At 40.5% G+C, this 21231-nt stretch overlaps 1 protein-coding gene across 2 annotated transcripts in view; it reads right to left on the reverse strand.

The window, feature by feature from the left end:
* COPB2 (COPI coat complex subunit beta 2) overlaps positions 1-17575 on the reverse strand; it is a 40240-nt gene extending 22665 nt beyond the window's left edge. Inside the window, exons 1-3 of one of the 2 annotated variants that reach the window (XM_023736023.1) lie at positions 17450-17569; positions 5699-5836; positions 311-349 (exon numbers count right to left, since the gene is read on the reverse strand). In XM_023736023.1, coding sequence (XP_023591791.1) covers positions 311-349; positions 5699-5836; positions 17450-17452 — 180 coding nt within the window. In that variant the 5' untranslated portion in view covers positions 17453-17569. Of the gene's footprint in view, positions 1-310; positions 350-5698; positions 5837-17449 lie in introns of both variants that reach the window. The other variant, XM_004381445.2, reaches the window with a different exon arrangement.
* Positions 17576-21231: the final 3656 nt, after the last annotated feature.

Below are 21231 nucleotides of genomic sequence, written 5' to 3' on the forward strand. Positions count from 1 at the left end.
TTCAAAATTAAGATACTTTTAAAAGAAGCAAAGAATTAATTAATTTAGTTTCTTCGGTTTTAAATTAAACTCATAAAAGTGGCTCAAAACAAGGTACAATTCCTTTGTACGCTTCAGCAATGTGCTTCCATGTTGTTATTTCTTTCTTTTCAGTGAGGTATGACAACAAAGTGAATTAGAGTTGCTTCAAGCTGCTCAGAGTGAAACTGTATGTTACATATATATATATATATATATATATATATATACATAAAACATATTAAGGTAGAAACATAGGGGAACCTCCTGGAAAGAACAGAGATGAATGTACCTTTTTGTCTTCCCACTTTGATGCCTTGTCTTCAAAATTCTGAAAATCAAAGTATCATTTTACGATCCCTCTTTTTGGACCAGATAGCAATGATGAAATAACTAGGGAACACAAGTACAATCTTACTGTTTAATCAACCATGTGCATTTTTGCCTTAAAAAAAGCAGAACAGAGATTGGTTCACAAGAATTGTTGAGCCTACTCTTGCTTCCCAAATCAGACTTCAAAGATTCTTCAGACAAGGACTGAATGAATGGGGACATCAGCTCTATGCTGTATTACCATTACCAGATGAATGACACAGACGCTGAGGGCAGACAAGTGTCAGAAAGAACATGCAATCTATATGGCAGAAAAACGCACAAAACCTCATGCAGAACCAACAAACCCTGGGATCTGCTAGGCAGGTGTAGAACAGGCACTCTTGAGTGTCATGTTGTTGTTGTTAGGTGCCGTCAAGTCGGTTCTGACTCATAGCGACCCTAGGTACAACAGAACGACCCTATGCCTGGTCCTGTGCCATCCCCATGATCGTTGCTATGTTTGAGCCCATTGTTGCAGACACTGTGTCAAACCATCTCGTTGAAGGTCTTCCTCTTTTCTGCTGACCCTGATGAAGTTTCCTCATCCTTGCCTCTAAGGAGCATTTTGGCTGTACTTCTTCCAAGACAGATTTGTTCATTCTTCTGGCAGTCCATGGTTCATACAACATTCTTCGCCGGCACCATAATTCAAAGGCTTCAATTCTTCTTCAATCTTCCTTACTCATTGTCCAACTTTTGCATGCATATGAGGCTACTGAAAACACCATGGCTTGGGTAGGGCCCATCTTAGTCCTTAAAGTGACATCTTTGCTTTTTAACACTTCAAAGTCTTTTGCAGCAGATTTGCCCGATGCAATATGTCGTTTGCTTTCTTGACTGCTACTTTTACGGGCACTGATTGTGGGTCCAAATAAAATGAAATCCTTTACAACTTCAATTATTTTCTCCGTTTATCATGTTGCTTATTGGTCCAGTTGTGAGGATTTTTGTATTCTTTATGTTGAGGTGTAATCCACACTGAAGGCTGTGGTCTTTGATCTTCATCAGTAAGTGCTTCGAGTCCTCATGGCTTTCAGCAAGCAAGGTTGTGTCCTCTGCATATCGCAGGTTGTTAATGAGTCTTCCTCCAGTCCTGATGCCACGTTCTTCTTCATACAGTGCAGCTTCTCGTATTATTTGCTCAGCATACAGACCGAGTAAGTATAATGGAAGGATAAAAACTTGATGCGCACCTTTCCTGACTTTAAACCACGTGGTATCCCCTTGTTCTGTTCAAACGACTGCCTCTTGGTCTATGTACGGGTTCCTCATGAGCACAATTAAGTGTTCTGGTATTCATATTCTTCGCAATGTTATCCATAGTTTGCTATGAATCTGTAAACATGGCTTGGGGGCAGTGTCTGACCTTCTCCAGTCTCACAAGGGGGGAGGAGAACCAAGATCAACAGCCCAAGGCTGATTCCTATGAGGTGGAGGTCAGATATGCCTCCTCTCTCCATCTTTACCAACTCTGACACCAACCGTTCCTCCCACAGCACTCTCTACTGGGTTCAATAATTCACTGCAATGGCCACACAGAACTCACAGACCATACTCACGATCATGGGGTTTATTAGGGAAATAACAGGTTACAGTTCAGGCTCAGGCACAGTCAAGGATACAGTTTTTCTATCGGGACAGCTTCTAACCCAGCCATGCTCACAGGCATGCCTCTGAGTTAGGCCTCTGCCCAAAGACATTCAGCTTTCTCTCTCCATGGGCCAGGAAGCCTACTACACCGTCTCCTGCTGCCAGGTCTCTCCTGCCACCAATTGTCACCATCTTCAGGGTTACAGCTCGCTGTCTCCTGCTCCCAGGAGCTTCTCAGCACAGCAATCCCAGGCCCAAAGGACGTGCTGGCTCTTGGCTGTTCTTCCTTGGTGGTGGCAGGATCCTCCTCTCTGCTCTGGAACTGGCTCTCTTTTAAGGCAAAACTGACCAATCCCCTTGGTAGGCCACAATTACCCTATCACAGAGTCCCACCCAATCCCACCCCATCACCTGGGTGGGAGTTACAAGACCATGGTTAGAAAGGCCACACACGAAAGTAATCAATCGCACCGCAGATCCACACAGTCAAATGCCCTGACACAGTCAGTAAAACACAGGTAAACATCTTTCTAGTATTCTCTGCTTTCAGCCAAGATCCATCTGACATCAGCAATGACACTCCTTGTTCCACAACCTCTTCTGAATTTGGCTTGAAGTTCTGGCAGTTCCCTGTCAATGTACTACTGCAACCATTTTCGAATGATCTTCAGCAAAATTTTACTTGTGTGTGATATTAATGATACTGTTCGATAATTTCTGCATTCAGTTGGATCACCTTTCTTTGGAGTGAGCACAAATATGGACCTCTTCCAGCCAGTTGGCCAGATGGCTGTCTTCCAAATTTGCTGGCATAGACGAGTGAGCACCTCCAGTGCTGCATTCATTTGCTGAAATATCTCAATTGGTATTCTGTCAATTCCTGAAGCTTTGTTTTTTACCACTGCCTTCAATGCAGCTTGGACTTCTTCCTTCAGTACTATCAGTTCTTGATCATATGCTACCTCCTGAAATGGCTGAACGTTCACCAATTCTTTCTGGTACAGTGTCTGTATTCCTTCCATCTTCTTTTGATGCTTCCAGTGTCAGTCAATATTCTCCCCACAGAATCCTTCAGTATTGCTACTCGAGACTTGAATTTTTTTTCAGTTCTTTCAGCTTGAGAAATGCTGACTTTCCTGACTTTAAACCACGCAGTATCCCCTTGTTCCGTTTGAACAACTGCCTCTTGGTCTATGTACAGGTTCTGCACGAGCACAACTAAGTGTTCTGGACTTCACATTCTTCACAATGTTATCCGTAGTTGGTTATGATTCACACAGTCAAATATGTCTTTATTTGAAATTCAAGTATTTTGAATTTACTTCCAAGCCTCCTCCCCCACCCCCACCCCCACCTGGCCTTTTATTGGCTCACTCAAGAATTTTGCTCCCAATATATGCAAATACAAGTAACTCCTGCTGGGGATAATTAGAGAAAAAAACAAAAACAAAAAAAAACGGGGAACCAAAGATAGAGCGATCATTCAACAAAGACATACTGAGTATCCACTATAAGTCAGACACTGTGCCAGGTAGTGTGCCATGCTCTGGAGGAACAGTAGGGAATAAGACTAGTGTAATCTCTGCCCTTACAGAACCTTCAGTTTTGGAAGAAAGAAGAAAATTAAATAAATAACCAAATGAGATGAATTATGAAAGGGGAAGCACATGGCAAGTGGGAGGACAAAAACAGTACAAAAGAAAAAAGGGAGGCAAGCAAAGACGATGACCCAGATAAAGTAGAGGTATAGTATCGTCTTAGTTGTCTAGCGCTGCTACAACAGAAATACCACAATTAGATGGCTTTAACAAGAGAAACTTATTCTCTCACAGTCTAAACCAAAAACCAAACCTGCTGCCGTCGAGTAGATTTCGACTCAAAGCGACCCCATAGGACAGAGTAGAACTGCCTCATAGGGTTCTCTCAGTCTAGGAGGCTAGAAGTCTGAATTCAGGGTGCTAGCTCCAGGGGAACACTTTCTCTGTCAGCTCTGAGGGAAGGTCCTTGTCATCAATCTTCCTCTGACCTAGGAGCTTCTCAGTATGGGGACCCCAGGTCCAAAGAACATGCTCCCCTCCTGGTTGTTCATTCTTGGTGGCATGAGGTCCCTTCTCTCTGCATGCTTCTCTCTCCTTTTACCTCTTGTAAGACAAAAGGTGATACAGGCCACACCCCAAGGAAATTCTCCTGTGACCTGCGTAAGGGTGGTGCATCCTACCCTAATCCTCTTTAACAAAATCTAATTTTGCCTCATTAACCGCAGGCAGAGATTACAACACATAGGAAAATCACATCAGATCACAAAATGGTGGATAACCACACAATACTGGGAATTATGGCCTAGCCAAGTTGATAACACACTTCGGGGGGGACACAATTTAATCCATAACAAGTATGATAAAGCCTACGGAAATCTCATGGGTTTTAGAACATACTATAGTTAAATGATAAGAGCTGAGAGATGGGTAAATGGAGTTGATGGAAACCCTGGGAAGAATGGGCAGAAGAGGGGAAGGGCATCAACATAACCTGAAAGTATAAAATCAGAAAAGATCTAAACATTTGGATGGAGAACTAAGGCCAAAAAAATGTCCATTACCATGCATATTGTCACATTAAGGCAAAAGGAATTCATAAGTTATAAATCTGAAATTGAGGAAGACAGACATCTTGAAAGGTTTCCAGTGATAAATGGAATGCTTATTATTCATCAGTTCAACGAGTAATTATTGAGCACTCACTGTGTGTCAGGTACTACTATAGATACTGGGGATCTAATGGTGAATAAAATGCTAATGTGTGTAAAATGTCATTGATGAGGCCTTGATTTAGTGTGTAGTCCTACTGTTCCATTATAGTGAGTAAACAAATTTAAGAGTGCTGTTAGGTTTACTCCTGACCTTGGTTCCTAATTGTACTTTCCCATCTTAAATTTCTCAAATGTGAATTTTAGCTGGACTTAATGTAACTCTGGATGCTGAGGATAAAAAAATCCATTGCCATTGAGTCTACGCTGACCCACAGTGACCCTGAAACGGTCAGAGTTGACTTGAGGATAATTACTGTATAAGTAGATGCCTAACTGTATGGTACAGTGCTGACTATATGTTCTGTAGTTTGAAAGAAAAAGATTAAGAATGGCCAATAAAGACTATGGAAAATAAGAACTAAACTAATTTGAAGGATACATTATTTACTCAGGTGAAAGAGCATGCGGTAAGATTTAAGGCAGATAATTTATAAGACAGATACTCCCATGTACATAATCAAAAGCTGACCACAAATATTTGATATAATCTGATCGGTATGGCTGAATGAAATGTATCTACATTAACACTATGTAGAGCATTTGGGAAAAAATACAAAATAAAGATCTCCTTTTAAGACTGTCAGAATATTCACTAAATGGAAAATTAATTATTAAACATTTTATCTACAGCAGGTGATCCTCTAGCAGCCTCAGTTTCAATTTCAAAAAGAGCTAATACTACCTACATCAGAGTTGCTATGATTTAAATACTGCATATAAAGTGCTCAGAACAGTTTCTCCCACAAGCTATATGTTCCTTCATGCTAGTTCATCTTTATTTAAATAGTTTACACCAATTTGAGAAAGCAGTTTGTGTACTGCTACTGGACTCTGATTATTTCTTCTCTTTTATTATAAACAATCTAACACAGTATTTTATTTCTAAGAGTCCTTACAAGTTCCCACCTGTGTTTCATGATTCCAAACGCACACACTGCCATTGTAAAGACTTGCCAACATCCATGGCTCTATAGGATGCAAATCCACACTCTTGACTCGATCAGATCGAGCAGTTAGCTTTCTCTTGATGTCAAGTCGCAGAGGCTAAGGAGAAACAAACAAAACATTAAATTGCTAAGCCAAATAAATAAGTTTGAGATACTAACTAAAAAACGGTGCATTAACAAGTCTACAAAAATAATTCAGTTTTAATTTTGCTAAGTTGTGGACACAGTTTTGAGTCTAAATCAATTACTTCTTCACTCATATATTTTAAAGAATAAGAATAATTAAAATTTCAAAGGTTTATAGCAGCTCTTCTCAAACTTCTTGGTCTCAGGATCCCTTTACATTCTTAAAAGATTTTGAGGATCCCAAAAAGCTTTTGTTTATGGGGGTTATATCTACTGATGCTGACCATATTAAAAATCAAAACTGAGAAAAGTTTAAGATATTTATGTATCAATTCATTTCAAAAAAACAAAAATAAAGCCATTATAGGTTAACTTAAGTAACATTTTTATGAAAAATAACAATTTTCCAAAGAAATTTAGTGAAAAGTAGAATGTTTTTTTGTTTTGTTAACCAGCAACATCATGATGTTCTCAGTGAAGTTGATGTTTAATTTATGGCAAGGTTTTATTGGAGAGGAAGACACTTTTCTAGTCAGGCATCAGTGTAGATCCACATCTTCTGAAGTATTAATTTCCTTGAAACATATTTCCAGTAGAACTTATAGTAGTTCCTCATTGAACAGTATTTCAAAAACCAAAACCCACTGCCGTTGCGTCAATTCCAACTCACAGCGATTCTATAGGACAGAATGGAATTGACCCATAGGGTTTCCAAAGCTGTAAATCTTCACGGAAGCAGACTACCACATCTTTCTCCCGCGGAGCAGCTGGTGGGTTCGAACCGTCAATCTTTCAGTTAGCAGCCGAGAGCTTTAACCACTGCGCCGCCAGGGCTCCCTATGCTCTTATATTCAAGCCATTTATTTCTGTTGTGCTTTAGGTGAACATTTACAGAGCAAATTAGTTTCTCATTGAACAATTAATACACATACCATTTTGCAAGATTGGCTGCCAACCCCGTGATGTGTCAACACTCCTTCTCAAACTTGGGTTTCCCATGTCCATTTGTCCAGTTTTCTTTCCCCTCCTGCTTTCTCATCCTTGCCCCTGTACTGGTGTGTGCCCATTCAGTCTAGTATACCTGGTTGAACTACATACGTTATTGTGTGTTCTCCATCAAAAAAAAAAAAAAAAAAAACCTGCTGGCACTGAGTCAATTCCAACTCATAGCAATCCCATAAAACAGGGTAGAACTGCCTCATAGGGTTTCCAAGGAGCAGCTGGTAGATTCAAACTGCCAACATTCTGGTTAGCAGCTGAGTGCTTAATCACTGTGCCACCAGGGTGGCTGAAGAGAGAACCTCAAGAGCGACTTCAGTACTGACTTCAAAGGGCATCCGGGGGTCATACTCTCAAGGGTTTCTCCAGTCTCTGCCAGACCGGTAAATCTGGTCTTTTTTTGTGAGTTAGAATTTTGTTCTACATTTTTCTCCAGCTCTGTACGGACCCTCTATTGTAATCCCTGTCAGGGCAGTCGGTGGTTGTAGCTGGGCACCATCTAGTTGTGCTGGACTCAATCTGGTGGAGGCTCTGGTAGTTGTGGTCCATTAGTCCTTTGGACTAATCTTTCCCTTGTCTTTGGTTTTCTTCATTCTCCCTTGCTCCAGATGGGGTGGGACCAGTAGACATATCTTAGATGGCCGCTTACAAGCTTTTAAGACTCCAGACACTACTCACCAAAGTAGGATGCAGAACACTTTCTTTATAAACTATGTTATGCCAATTGAGCTAGATGTCCCCCGAGACCATGATCACCAGCCCTCAGCCCAGTAATTCAGTCCCTCGGAGTTTGGCCGTGTCTATGACGCTTCTGTGACTTTGCCTTGGTCAAGTTGTACTGACTTCCCAGTATTGTGTACTGTCTTACCCTTCACCAAAGTTACCACTTATCTATTGTCTAGTTAGTGTTTGTTTGTTTGTCTTTTTAATAGAAGACAGTTGGTTTCTCGTATCTGTTCCTACCTTCAATCTGTTGTAACATACTGTTTTGGCTGAGATATGTAAGAGATATGTAAGAAAACCCAGCCTCACACAGAATTCGTTGGAAAAGAGAGGAATATTTTAATAATCTTTGAGTAATTGTTGTAATTCTTTGATACCACACCAAAACTCAAAAAGTAGTAGTCTCTTATAAGTTATTCCATAATGTGCAATATGAAACCACATCAATGAACTTTTCATACTTTGTTGCATTAAAATCCATTGGTCTATCCTGTACCTAATATGGATCTTTCACCTGTGCACGATTCTGTAATATGATGCATTGGTCATTTGGAAAATGTTAGTTCACTGAGTTATACAGATCTTCCACATTCCATTACACAGTATTAAAAAATCACATTCATTAACATCACCAGAGATCTCAATTGATAAGTCTTTAAGTTTTAGACACCTGTCAGGCTCACAGCCATTGAAGTTTCACCTGAAAGCTCCAGTTTTATCAATGGCAACAAATCTGTCAGTGGCCAGCTAAATTCTTTCATTTTTGAGGAAATATACCCCAAATAACCAGGTCTGAATAACCATAGTTTACTTGTCAGTTGCCCTTTCAAATAAAGCTTGCAACTTAAACAACTGTACAAGTGCTTTTCCTTGAGATAACCATCATATTCTGGTATGCATAAGTGTTTTATGCATACTTCCCATTTAAGCAGACAGAATATTAAATGGACATGTACTCAAGTGTCGATATTTAATAAAATTAATAATTTTACTACACTACAATAAAGAACAATGATGAATCTGCAAAACATCTCACAACCTGGATGAACCTGAAGGGCATTATGCTGAATGAAATAAATTGATCACCAAAGGACAAATACTGGATGAGACCACTACTATAAAAACTCATGAAAAGGTTTACACACAAAAAGAAACAATCTTTGATGGTTAAAGAGAGGGGAGGGGTAGGGAGGCAAAAACACAAAATAGATAATAGATAAGTGGTAATGTTGGTGAAGAGTAAGACAGTACACAATACTGGGAAAGCCAGCACAGCTTGACCAAGGCAAGGTCATGGACGCTTCATAGACCCATCCAAACTCCCTGAGGGACTGAATTACTGGGCTGAGGGCTGGGGACCATGGTCTCGGGGGACATCTAGCTCAACTGGCATAACATAGTTTATAAAGAAACTGTTCTACATCCTACTTTGGTGAGTAGCGTGTGGGGTCTTCAAAGTTTGTGACTGGCCATCTAAGATACTCCACTGGTCCCACCACCGAGTAGAGCAAGGGAGAATGAAGAAAACCAAAGACAAGGGAAAGATTAGTCCAAAGGACTAATGGACCACAACTACCAGAGCCTCCACCAGACTGAATCCAGTACTACCAGATAGTGCTCAGCTACCACCACCAACTGCTCTGACAGAGATCACAATAGAGGGTCCTGTACAGAGCTGAAGAAAGATGTAGAACAAAATTCTAACTCACAAAAACAGACTTACTGATCTGACAGAGACTGGAGAAACCCTAAGAGTATGGACCCCAGATACCCTTTTAACTCAGTACTGTGTCACTCCTGAGGTTCACCCTTCAGTCAAAGGTTAGACAGGCCTGTAAAACAAAACAAGACTAAACAGGCACACCAGCTCAGGGGCAAGGACAAGCAGGCAGGAGAGGACAAGAAAGATGATAACGGGGAACTCAAGGTCGAGAAGGGGAGAGTGCTGACACGTTGTGGGGTTGGCAACCAATGTCACAAAACAGTATGTGTATTAATTGTTCAATGATAAACTAATGTTCTCTGTAAACCTGCATCTAAAGCACAACAAAAAAATAAAATTAATAATTTTTACTTCAAGGACATGCTTAAGTGAAACAAGCTTTTTAATTTTTTTTTTTTTACTTTACTTTTTAATAGCCTATGTGAGAGTGAAGAATAACTTTCAGTACAATTTGGTGCCACAGCCTTAACTTGTGGCTAAGGCCCCAGCAGTTTTACCATCCATTACTTTTATACCATCAGTCCAAGTATCAACTCGGTGAAAAGAGCCAAAAGTATATTACTATTAAGAAAATAGTCCTAAATTTGTGGACCACCTGAAAGGATCTTGGGGACCACACTTTAGGAAACCTCTGGTTTATATCTAACAAATAAATGTAAAATATTCACTACATCATAATTTGGTACCTGTGTCATTCATGAGATACCAAAAAAAAATCTAAAGAAATGTTATTCATGAAGTACTAGCATCCCTAAACCATAATACTGAGTTCTTCAGAGAAAGTAGTAGGTTGATTTTGACAAAACATTAGTAAATGCAAGGCAATGAAGCACATGTAATCATAAGGGCCTTTGAAGTCATGTAGCAAAGTTTGTTAACATTTTAATGGTTTAATTACAGCAACAAACTTAATGAAAATTCAGAACAATTTTAATCAAAAACTAAAATACTCTCCTGAGTCAGAAAATAGTTATAGTTTAAAACAGCCTTTATCACCCAGATTCCTGATCTGAACCAGAGAATGTAGAATATTACTTTAGTAACTATTTTCTCAATTCTCCCAAGAGTGCCATTCTAGAAGAAAAATTCATTATATGCAATGATACTTTGGGGCAGTAGAGTTTAATTCTCTCTTGAAAGCATGTTGAGAAAGCCTGACTTAAATATATATTTCTATTTCAAGAGGTCTTAAACCCAATCTACAAGTTTATTTGGCAAGTTGAATTTCTATCAAATCTTTAGTTTTGTGAGCTTCCATGATGATCATGAATGGGACAGAAATTTAAGGTTACTTTTCAACATAAAACAAAGAGCTAGCAGAGAAAATTTCCTGAAACAAAGCAAACACCTCACAAGTCCTCTGTTCATCTCTTTTCAAACCTTGTCCCTACTTCTTACGTCTCCCTCACTTTCAGTAACTACTGTCAGCTCTTACTTTACCTTAAAAGATCAGAGTTCTGTCTCTTCTTTTTAATAACCTCAAAAATGTTTCCACTACCATACCCTCCTCTCCCTCTCAAACTTTCTACCTTAAGCCATCATCTCTTTCTCTGCAAGTTCAAGGAAACAGGATCTTTTATTTTATCCATTTCCGAATTTCACCCTATTAGTTACTATCAAACAAACTCCTTTTTTCTGATTCCTTCATATTCAACAAAGTGTCTACTATGTATCAAGAATCATGGTGGAGCTTTCACATAAGCCAGTGTATCTCACACTTTTTCTCCAATAACCAAGGAAACTGGACACTTACAAACTGCGTATGTTTTGCCATAAAAACGTTTTAAATGACTTATTATTAAGAATGATGCTCCAGGAAAGTAGGCCAGGGGTATGTAAACTTTACATACTTGCACTGGACAAATCTCAGTTTTAAAAAGCATTTAAGTATGGACTCTTGCTATCATATTTCTCCCAACATTTAAGTGACTACTTTGAATAAGACATAGTACCAGGTACTCTGCTGAATATAAAGATGAGTAAGATGCCAGATCTGCCCACAGGGAGGCACAAATGGGGCAAGTAATACAAAATATAATGTGTAAGTATCACAAATTAAGTAAAACAAAAGTGACAAGGGTGTTCTAAGTAGGTGACGATCACTTCTGGCTATGAGAAAACAGGGATGTCTTCATGGAGGGGGCATTTCAACTGGGCCTTGAAGGATAGGCATAAATTAAATGTTGAAAATAGGCAAAGCAAATATATTTTCTGTTGTAGGGAATGAAAGGTGAGTAAATACTTTGTGTCCTTAAAGAGCTTACAATCCGGTAAGAATGGTAAGAAAAATATATAAATAACTTCAACACAGTGCGGAACGCAAAGAGCTAAGAGAGGTAAAAAATGTCGTAATGGTTCAAAAGGGAGCAAAAGGAAATTTAGTTGGTAACATTAGTAAATGAGTCAGGCTGGAAGTAGTATTCGAGTAAGATTTTAGTAAAGTGGGGGGATCATTAACAGCCTAATTATTCGTCTGTTTCCCTGCCTAGCATCTAAGCTCTATGAGGGCAAGAATCAGTTTTGTTTTTGGTGGAGTGGGGATGTCTTACAGTCAGAGGTGAGGGCTTACTATAGGCCAGGCACAGTTCAAAGGGTTTAACATTGAATTTAATTCTCAAAAAACTAAAAACATTGAATTTAGGATGTCTTCCAGTTTTCCACTCTTAGGTGGAAAAGTTCAGGGCATGCTGCAGGCATGAATAGTCTGTTTTGACTGGGGCTTAGAGATACGAATTACATTTGATGCTGCCTCCTTCCTTGCACCCAACAATCAGTTTTCAGGTCCTTTTTCCATAATTACTACTATCTTTCTCTTTTCAATTGTTCTGCCACTACACTGATAAGACTTTCAGTAACCAATGCCTCTATTGTGATGACAAACTATTTGTGATAGCTCCTAAATATCCCCATTTCCTATCTCCCACCAATTTAACCAACCCTTCTCATAAACCAGAGGGCCCTTCCAAAAACTCTTTAATCACCCTTTGATCAAAAACTCCCAAAGGTTTCTTGCTATTAATCAAATAAAACTCAATCTCTTTTTCCAAATATGTAAGGCTCTAGAACATTTCATGATCTATCCTGAAGTACAACACTGTCAACGACAGGGTAATATCCATACGCTTACAAGGAAGACCAGTTAATACGACTATTATTCAAATTTACACACCGACTACGAAGGCCAAAGATGAGGAAACTGAAGATTTTTACCAACTTCTGCAGTCTGAAACTGATCAAACATGCAATCATGATGCATTGGTAATTACTGGCAACTGGAATACAAAAGCTGGAAACAAAGAAGGATTAGTAGTTGGAAAATATGGCCTTGGTGAGAGAAATGACGCTGGAGATCACATAACAGAATCCTGCAAGACCGAGGACTTCTTCATTGCAAATACCTTTTCCAACAACATAAATAGTGATTAGACATACGGACCTCACCAGACAGAATATACAGGAATCAAATCGACTATATTTGTGGAAAGAGATGATGGAAAAGCTCTGTATCAGTCAGAACAAGGCCAGGGGCGGAGTGTGGAATAGACCATAAATTACTCATATGGGAGTTCAAGTCGAAGTTGAAGAAAATTAGAACGAGTCCACAAGAGCCAAAGTACAACCTTGAGTATATCCCACCTGAATTTAGAGACCATCTCAAGAACAGATTTGATGCACCGAACACTAACGACAGAAGACCAGAGGAGTTGTGGAATGACATCATACATGAAGAAAACAAGAGGCCATTAAAAAGACAAGAAAAAAAGAAAAGACCAAAATGGATGTCAGAAGAGACTCTGAAACTTGCTCTTGAATGTGGAGTAGCGAAAGTGAAAGGAAGAAATGATGAAGTAAAAGAGCTAAACAGAAGATGAGGAGACAAAGTATTACAATGAAATGAGCAAAGACTTGGAGATAAAAAAACCAAAAGGGAAGAACACGCTCAGCATTTCTCAAGCCGAAAGAACTGAAGAAAAAATTCACGCCCTGAGTTGCAATACTGAAGGATTCTATAATGAAAATACTAAACGATCCAGGAAGCATCAAAAGAAGATGGAAGGAATATACAGAGTCACTGTACCAAAAAGAACTGGTCAATGTTCAACAATTTCTGGAGGTAGTATATGATCAAGAACCAATGGTACCGAGGAAGAGGTCCAAGTTGTACTGAAAGCACTGGCAAAAAACAAGCCTCCAGGAACTGACAGAATACCAATTGAGATGTTTCAACAAATGGATGCAGCACCAGAAGTAAGTGCTCCCTTGTCTATGCCAGAAAATTTGGAAGATAGCTACCTGGCCAACCAACTGGAAGAGATCCATATTTGTGCCCATTCCAAACAAAGGTGATCCAACGGAATGCGGAAATTATCGAACAATATCATTAATATCACACACAAGTAAAACTTTGCTGAAAATCATTCAAAAGCGTTGCAGAAGTACACTGACAGAGAAATGCCAGAAATTCAATCCGGATTCAGAAGAGGGTGTGGAACAAGGGGTATTATTACTGATGTCAGATGGATCATGGCTGAAAGCAGTGAATACCAGAAAGATGTTTATCTGTGTTTTACTGACTATGCAAAGGCATTTGACTGTGTGGATCGTAACAGATTATGGATAACACTGCGAAGAATGGGAATTCCAGAACACTGACCTGTGCTCATGAGGAACCTGTACTTAGACCAAAAGGCAGTCATTCGAACAGAACAAGCGGACGGATACTGTGTGATTTAAAGTCAGGAAAGGTGTGCATGAGGTTTGTATCCTTTCACCATACTTATTCAATCTGTATGCTGAGCAAATAATCTGAGAAGAACGGAACATCAGGATTTGAGGAAGACTCATTAACAACCTGCGATATGCAAATGACACAACCTTGCCTGCTGAAAGCAAAAAGGACTTGAAGTACTTATCGATGAAGATCAAAGACGACAGCCTTCCGTATGGATTACACCTCAACATAAAGAAAACAAAAATCCTCACAACTGGACCAATAAGCAACATCATGATAAACAGAGAAAATATTGAAGTTGTAAAGGATTTCATTTTACTTGGACCCACAATCAATGCCTGTAAAAGCAGCAGTCAAGAAAGCAAACGACATACTGCATTGGGCAAATCTGCTGCAAAAGACCTCTTTAAAGTGTTAAAAAGCAAAGATGTCACTTTAAGGACTAAGGTGGGCCCTACCCAAGCCATGGTGTTTTCAATAGCCTCAATGCATGCAAAAACTGGACAATGAATAAGGAAGACTGAAGAAGAATCGACACCTTTTAATTATGATGCTGGTGAAGAATACTGAATATACCATGGACAGCCAGAAGAATGAACAAATCTGTCTTGTAAGAAGTACAGCCAGAATACTCCTTAGAAGCAAGAATGGCAAGATTTCATCACCTATACTTTGGGCATGTTATCAGGAGGGACCAGTCCCTGGAGAAAGACATCATGCTTGGTAGAGAGTCAGCAAAAAAGAGGAATACCCTCAACGGGATGGACTGACACATGGCTACAACAATGGGCTCAAGCATGACAACGACCGTGAGGATGGCACAGAATCAGGCAATGTTTTGTTTTGCTGTACGTAGGGTCACTATGAGTTGGAACTGACTAGAGGGCACTTAACAACGACAACAACAAGGCTCTGGAAAATCTATTTCCTAATTCCCTCTTTTTTTTTAAATTACCTTTCTAGACTTATCTCCTACCTTGCCCCTGCATGAACTTTACACTCTAATCAAATTAACTACTCAATATTCCCTGTTCCCTGAATATGCCGGATCACTCCTCTTCTCTACACTTCATTAACTGTATTATTTCTAGAAACAAACAAAACTGTCACAAAGTATCTGAGGTACAAGCAGTGACATTTCTATTGTACTTGTATTGGACAGGTTCATTAGGAAAGGATTCTGGTCTTGCTTATACAGAACCCTCAACTCTAAACGTCTCCTTCCATTTCCATTTTCCCAAAGCTGCATGGATTTAGGACTCAGCTTAATAAGACCTTTCTGATGACCTAAGCCAGCTGTATCCTTCCCTTTCCTATAGGATTTCAATTATTCATGCTACATTTCTGTACATGTCTCTTGCTTACTAGAGTAGGCAAGTGTCTTTATCTCCACACCTTATGTTTGGATATGGGGGGTTGAGGATAGTTAGTATAACTCAAGTCTAGAAAGTCATGCTGCCTGGATTCAAATTCTAGTTCCACAACTAATTTTAGATGGGCAGTAGTGGGCAAGTTTACTTAATCTCTCTCAGGTTCAACATATATAAAACAAGGATAGTACTATTATCTACTGCTTAGCGTTATGTGAATTAAATTCAACGCTAAGCCCTTAGAACAGTCCTAGCTTATAGTAAGCAGTCAATAAACATTATTTATAGCTCTATCTCACAGCTGTTGTGACAATTAGGGAAGAAGGCGAGTTTTAACAAAATACACGGCATGTAATAAATGCTCTCTGGTAAATCAAAGAATGAATGAATTTATATTTTTCATCCTATACAAAAAATTATGAATTTGTTAAAGAATGAAGGAAGTGATAATTCATTATGGAAATACATTTTAACTATAAAGATTGCAAAAGGAACGAAATTAGGCAGATCCAAGGACCTTTTCCAAAAATGTCACAGCAAGCACAGCAGACCTCAAACCAGAGGCCTTGTACTTCTTACAAGACAGATTTGTTCATTCTTCTTATTTGGTATAATTATAGATCTGAGGTCTCATTCAGGGCCTCTTAACCTAGAAATACAAGAAAGTCCACAGATGAGGCTGGGGATGGGAAGTGTGTGTGTTGTTGTTGTTATGTGCCATCAAGTCGATTCTGCCCCTATATGACAGAGTAGAAGTGTCCCATAGGATTTCCTAGAGGCTGTACCCAATGAAATTCTATGTAAAACTGTTTATGTTCTTTTATGCATCTTTCTGGGAGTACTCATCACTCTTTTCAGTTTCTCCAAGGGATCAATGATCCATAAAAGATGACAAGAACTTCCATTTTAGTACCAACTCCCCCGCAATCAGCTGTATAAACTTTCAGGGTTTTTTAGAACTTCCATTTTAGTACCAACTCCCCCGCAATCAGCTGTATAAACTTTCAGGGTTTTTTGTTTAACTGCAAGATGAGGGACTTGGATTTATTAATCCCTAAGGTCTCCAAGCTTAAAATCACTGATCCTGTGCTTTCTAACAAGTAAAACGGCAGGAAAACGTTTAAATATAAAATATTGACTCTTACATTTTTCTGAAAAGATTTTCTCACACTACTGTATTTCTTTTCCTGTATTTTAGGGCATTTTCGAGGGTGAGGGTGATAATGAGAAAGTGCAGTCGTACTGCCCTTCTTACCAGTCACTTATACTTGCAAATGCAGAAAAGCACACTAGCCAGTTTTATGAACTCCCCTCCCCAACTCTTTTCCCACCAGATATCTAAGAGCTGGGATCCTAAAGCACTTAAAATTCTCTTTTTGACTCCACATAACATTTTCTTTACTTTCTTAGCTTCTCTAAGTTGGTAGTTTGTGGTCAGCAGACACTCTACCTAAAAACCCTGGTGGCGTAGTGGTTAACAGTTCAGCTGCTAACCAAAAAGTCTGCAGTTCGAATTCACCAAGCTTTCCTTGGAAACCCTATGTGGCGTTCTACACTGTCCTATAGAGTCGCTATGAGTTGGAATAGACTCGACGGCAGGCAACTGGCTTGTTTTTTTGTTTGTTTGTTTGTTTTGGTATACACTATACCAGAAACAAACCCAACCTGAACGCAAGATTAGCTGCCATCGTTTTAAGGGCAGAATGAAATAACTTTACCAAAGCTTCTTACAAAGCTCAACATTTTCTGCCTCTTGGATTGCCAGGACCACGGACCCCACTGCAGACCGGAGGGGCTCTGACAAGCGCCAGGGGAGTCAAAGATCCCTCACTTGCAGGGACTGCCTCAACAAACCACCTTGGATTCCTGGCCCCAGAGCCTTCTCCAACTTCTCAGGCCGCATACCTGACCAGGACCTGGCAAGGCCACACCACGAGCCCAGGCCGCTGCTTACTGCGGACCCCAGCCCAGGAGCCCCAGGAGCCAGCTAGCTATACCTGGCGGAGCCCCGCTTCCACCTGCGGGGCCTGGACCTACCATGGCTCCGTCCGTCCAGGTCCAAGGGCCCTCGCTTGCTACCGCCGACTCAGGCCCAGAAAGACCCACCAACCTGCTGACCCGCCGACTGACTGACGTGGAACTTCCGGTAGGCTATTCTCGCGATAGTCGAAGGTCATGGCCCAAGCGCCTGCGCAAAGCCGGCGCCTGCCTGCGCTTTCCCAAGCCCCTCCCCTGTTTCTTAGGCAACGAGGTATTATCCAAACTGTAGCCAGCCGACCTGGCGTCGTTTGAGAGGCGTGGTATGGCCTGGACGCGGGAGGGTGGTGTCCTGAAGCTGCTGAACAAGGTCTAGAACCGGAAAACTGAGAGATTAGAACCGGAAAACAGAGATAAAAAGGATAAGAAAAGCGAAGTGCTTAATCCTCGCTGGACGCTAACGGCAGGGGAAGCTCCCCCTGTAGTAGTGTCATTGCGGAGAGGAAGGGGAGAGAAGAGAAGGCGAAGCAAGGCTCCAAAACCACTGTACTCCTGGCGGGTCATGGACTGGGCACTCGTTGAGGCTGAGAAAATATGGGCCGATCTCCGGGCTGAGTATCAGGCCTCGGAGGGCGGAGGGAGGCGAAAGAGGTTTCAGTTCTGTAGCTCCGTACGAGATGGGAACAGTCAATCCTGTATGATCACCGTTTATTGAGTATCGGCTGTGTTTTTCATTTATTCAGCAAATAATTATCAGTGTTAGGCTGTGTGCCAGACATACTTTCCTCTCAAATCCTCACATCAAACCCGAATTATATCCGTCTTGTTGATGAGGAAACAGGTTCAAAGAAGTGTCCGGGCCAAAGCCATATACCTAGTAAGTGTTCAGTAAGCAAATAAACTGAGGCACTTGACTGAAGTAAAATGGCTGCTTTAGAGTTTGGGGCCCTACTCCATCTTGCCTTTCTTTTAATATATATAAATTATTCCACAGGAGCTATCAAGACCCTTCCTGAAACAATGTCTCAGGAAGAAGTCCTTACTGCTGACTCTTACCTAGGTCTCCCAGGCAGCTGCTGACAAAAATTTCACTTGAGCAAGCTGTTTCTAGGAGAAATGTCCTGTGACCTTACCCCTCCTAGCTCCACTTCCAGTAACCTGCCTTATATTAATCTAAGTTTGTAATGTCTAATCAAAATAGTACAGCTCAAGTCCTTTGTTCTCACCCTTTAAAAAGTCTCCACAGCTTTGCCATTTTGGAAGCGTTTGTTCTCTTTGTAAAATTAGACGTTTTCCCCAGTCTGGACTGTTACCAAAGCTGCAGTAAATCTCATTGCTTTACTTTAATAGAGTAAGCGTTTATTACTCTTAGACAGTGTACAGTCAGGATTTGAACCCAGATCAGGATATGCTCAAAAAGTCCTGTGCTCTTTCTACTATGTCATAGTATCTCTTCCTTAAGATGGATGAAGGCTTTTGCCACATGGGGTTGCAAAATAAAGTTTGAGAGCATTTGCCTACCACCCCTTAACCTCCCCTGCCACCCCCTCCTCCACTCCCCCGCTTTTTTTTTAAACACAAAGGGCCAAATAAAACTTGGTCTGGCCTGTGAGAAGCCTTGGAGTTTTTTCAGACCTCTGGAGTTTCAAGACTATTATTCAAAAGGTTGGCGGTTTGAACCCACCCAGAGGTGCCTCAGAAAACAGCCCTGGTGATCTGCTTTGGAAAAGTCACAGCCTTGGAAACCTAAAGAGCTCTATTCTGCACACATGGGGTCACCATGAGTCAGAGTCAACTAGTCAACTAGATGACAACTAACAAGAACAGAGTTTCAAGAAGGCAAAAACTTTAAGAAAAATTATTCGTGTGTGAGTGTGCAGACAGTGATATCCAAAGGGAGAGATACGGACTGCATCAGGCAACTGTGGCTTCTAGTAGGAGCAGCTAATTAGTCATGTGACCGCTTTCTGGGCCTCGGTTTTCTTCATCTTAAAAAATAGATAGTTTCTAAAGGTCCTTTTATTTCTACTATCCTGTTGTGGTGTAATGGATTCCTTTTTGTGTGGCCTTTCTAGCCACGGTCTTGTAACTCCCACCCAGGTGGTTGGGTGGAACTGTGTGATGGGGTAATCGTGGCCCACCAAGGAGATTGGTCAGTTTTGTCATCCCACTGGGCTTGAAATTAGCCACCCCAGAGGCAGGAAAGAGAAGAGCCCACAACCACCAAGAAGGAGATACCGGTAGGAGAGTCCTGCAGGAAAGACGCAGGAGATGGCACAGTGAGCTGCCCAGCCCATGGGCAGCTAAGTGCCTTTGGGCAGAGACTGTGAGGCCAGGGAGAAGCCTATGCTTAACGTTGAATTTGCAACTTGCCAGCCTCCACAACCACGTGAGCCATTTCCTTTATATGGTTTGTGGGTTTTGTGAGATGTTGCAGTGAATTAGTGAACCCGAAGACAGGAGGGAGAGTACTGAGGGAAGAGGCGGTAGCCGATGTTAGAGATGATGGAGTGGTACAGCAGCTTGGAAAAGCTGGATGTTTGGGACATCTTTAACCTCCGCCTCATAGGAACCAGCTTTGTGCTGATCCTTATAAAAGAAATTATTTATTAACCTGTGTTTCTGTGACAGTCATTAGTAGAAGGGTGGATCTGGAACCAGGTTTTAATGCCAGCAGTGTGATCTTGTAATATGTAAGTTAAAACTGGTAATTACATACTTTGCCTACTCTATGAAGCAATTGACAATCACAAGAGTTAATTGAAATATTTATGAATATGAACTATACCTAGTTTTCTTGAACATTGGAGGCTTCAGATATTTCTGATTCCTGGATATTCTGTATATAAGAGAGCATTTTCAGACTTGGCACAGTACCAAGTAATACAAAATAAATGGTATATCATGTCTCTTCTCAATGAGCTCAGTTGGGGATACTTAAATCCTTGTATACCACTAGGCACTCAAGGATTTACCTAGCTGGCATTGATGAAGGGCAGGGTCCCAAGTGTCACTCACTTTGGCTATATCTTTTTCTTATTTTTTCCACTACAATTATCCAACTTTAAGTTCTTTGGTTGTGGACTATAAATTCATTTTTCATTCTTTCAGCCATAACATACTGAATTTGTACTGTACTAGGTACTTGCTTAAGATAACACCTGGGAAAATTTTGCCTTGCATTTTGATTCAAAGAAATTTCATTTTAAAGAAATAAGATTCTCAAACATGGACTAATACATAAAATAACATTAAATATACATGTATATATCCCTTTTTGTTCTACTGTGAGTTTAAAACGAAATCTTTGGTTTAGAAGAGACTGGAAGATTGGGAAAATAGCTCTGGGGAAGAAAAGAAATACGGACAAGCTTAGCAAATTGGTAAAGGGGTTCCCAAGAAGCTGATTGCAATTAATCAACAAATCTTAAAGTCTTACCTGGTCAGTCTGTAGGATGGCTGTTTCAATGTTGGCTTTTCCCTCCTGCTGCTGCTGCTGCTGGGAGAATTCCGAGTGGGAGTTCAGCCAGCAGTGCCTCTATCAGTACTCTGTATACCCTCTTCCCTCCCCATTCTATCCCTGCTCCTTCATAAGAAGATGAGGAAGTGAAAATAATTCCTTGAGGAAAAGTTTATTTATTTTTTTACTCCACATGCCCCATAACTTAGCAAAGTGGTGAGTAGGAGCATGAATAAGAACTGAGTTTCTCCCTTTGTGATGGTTAAGATTGTGTGTCAACTTGGCTGGGCCATGATTCTCAGTGTTTTAATGTAATCACTCCCATGATTGAATATACTGTGAGTAGCCAATCAGATGAAAGGGAGTCTCCTTGGGGGTGTGG

This window comes from Trichechus manatus, unplaced genomic scaffold (assembly GCF_000243295.1).
Source record: "Trichechus manatus latirostris isolate Lorelei unplaced genomic scaffold, TriManLat1.0 scaffold00084, whole genome shotgun sequence".
Lineage (NCBI taxonomy): Eukaryota > Metazoa > Chordata > Mammalia > Sirenia > Trichechidae > Trichechus > Trichechus manatus.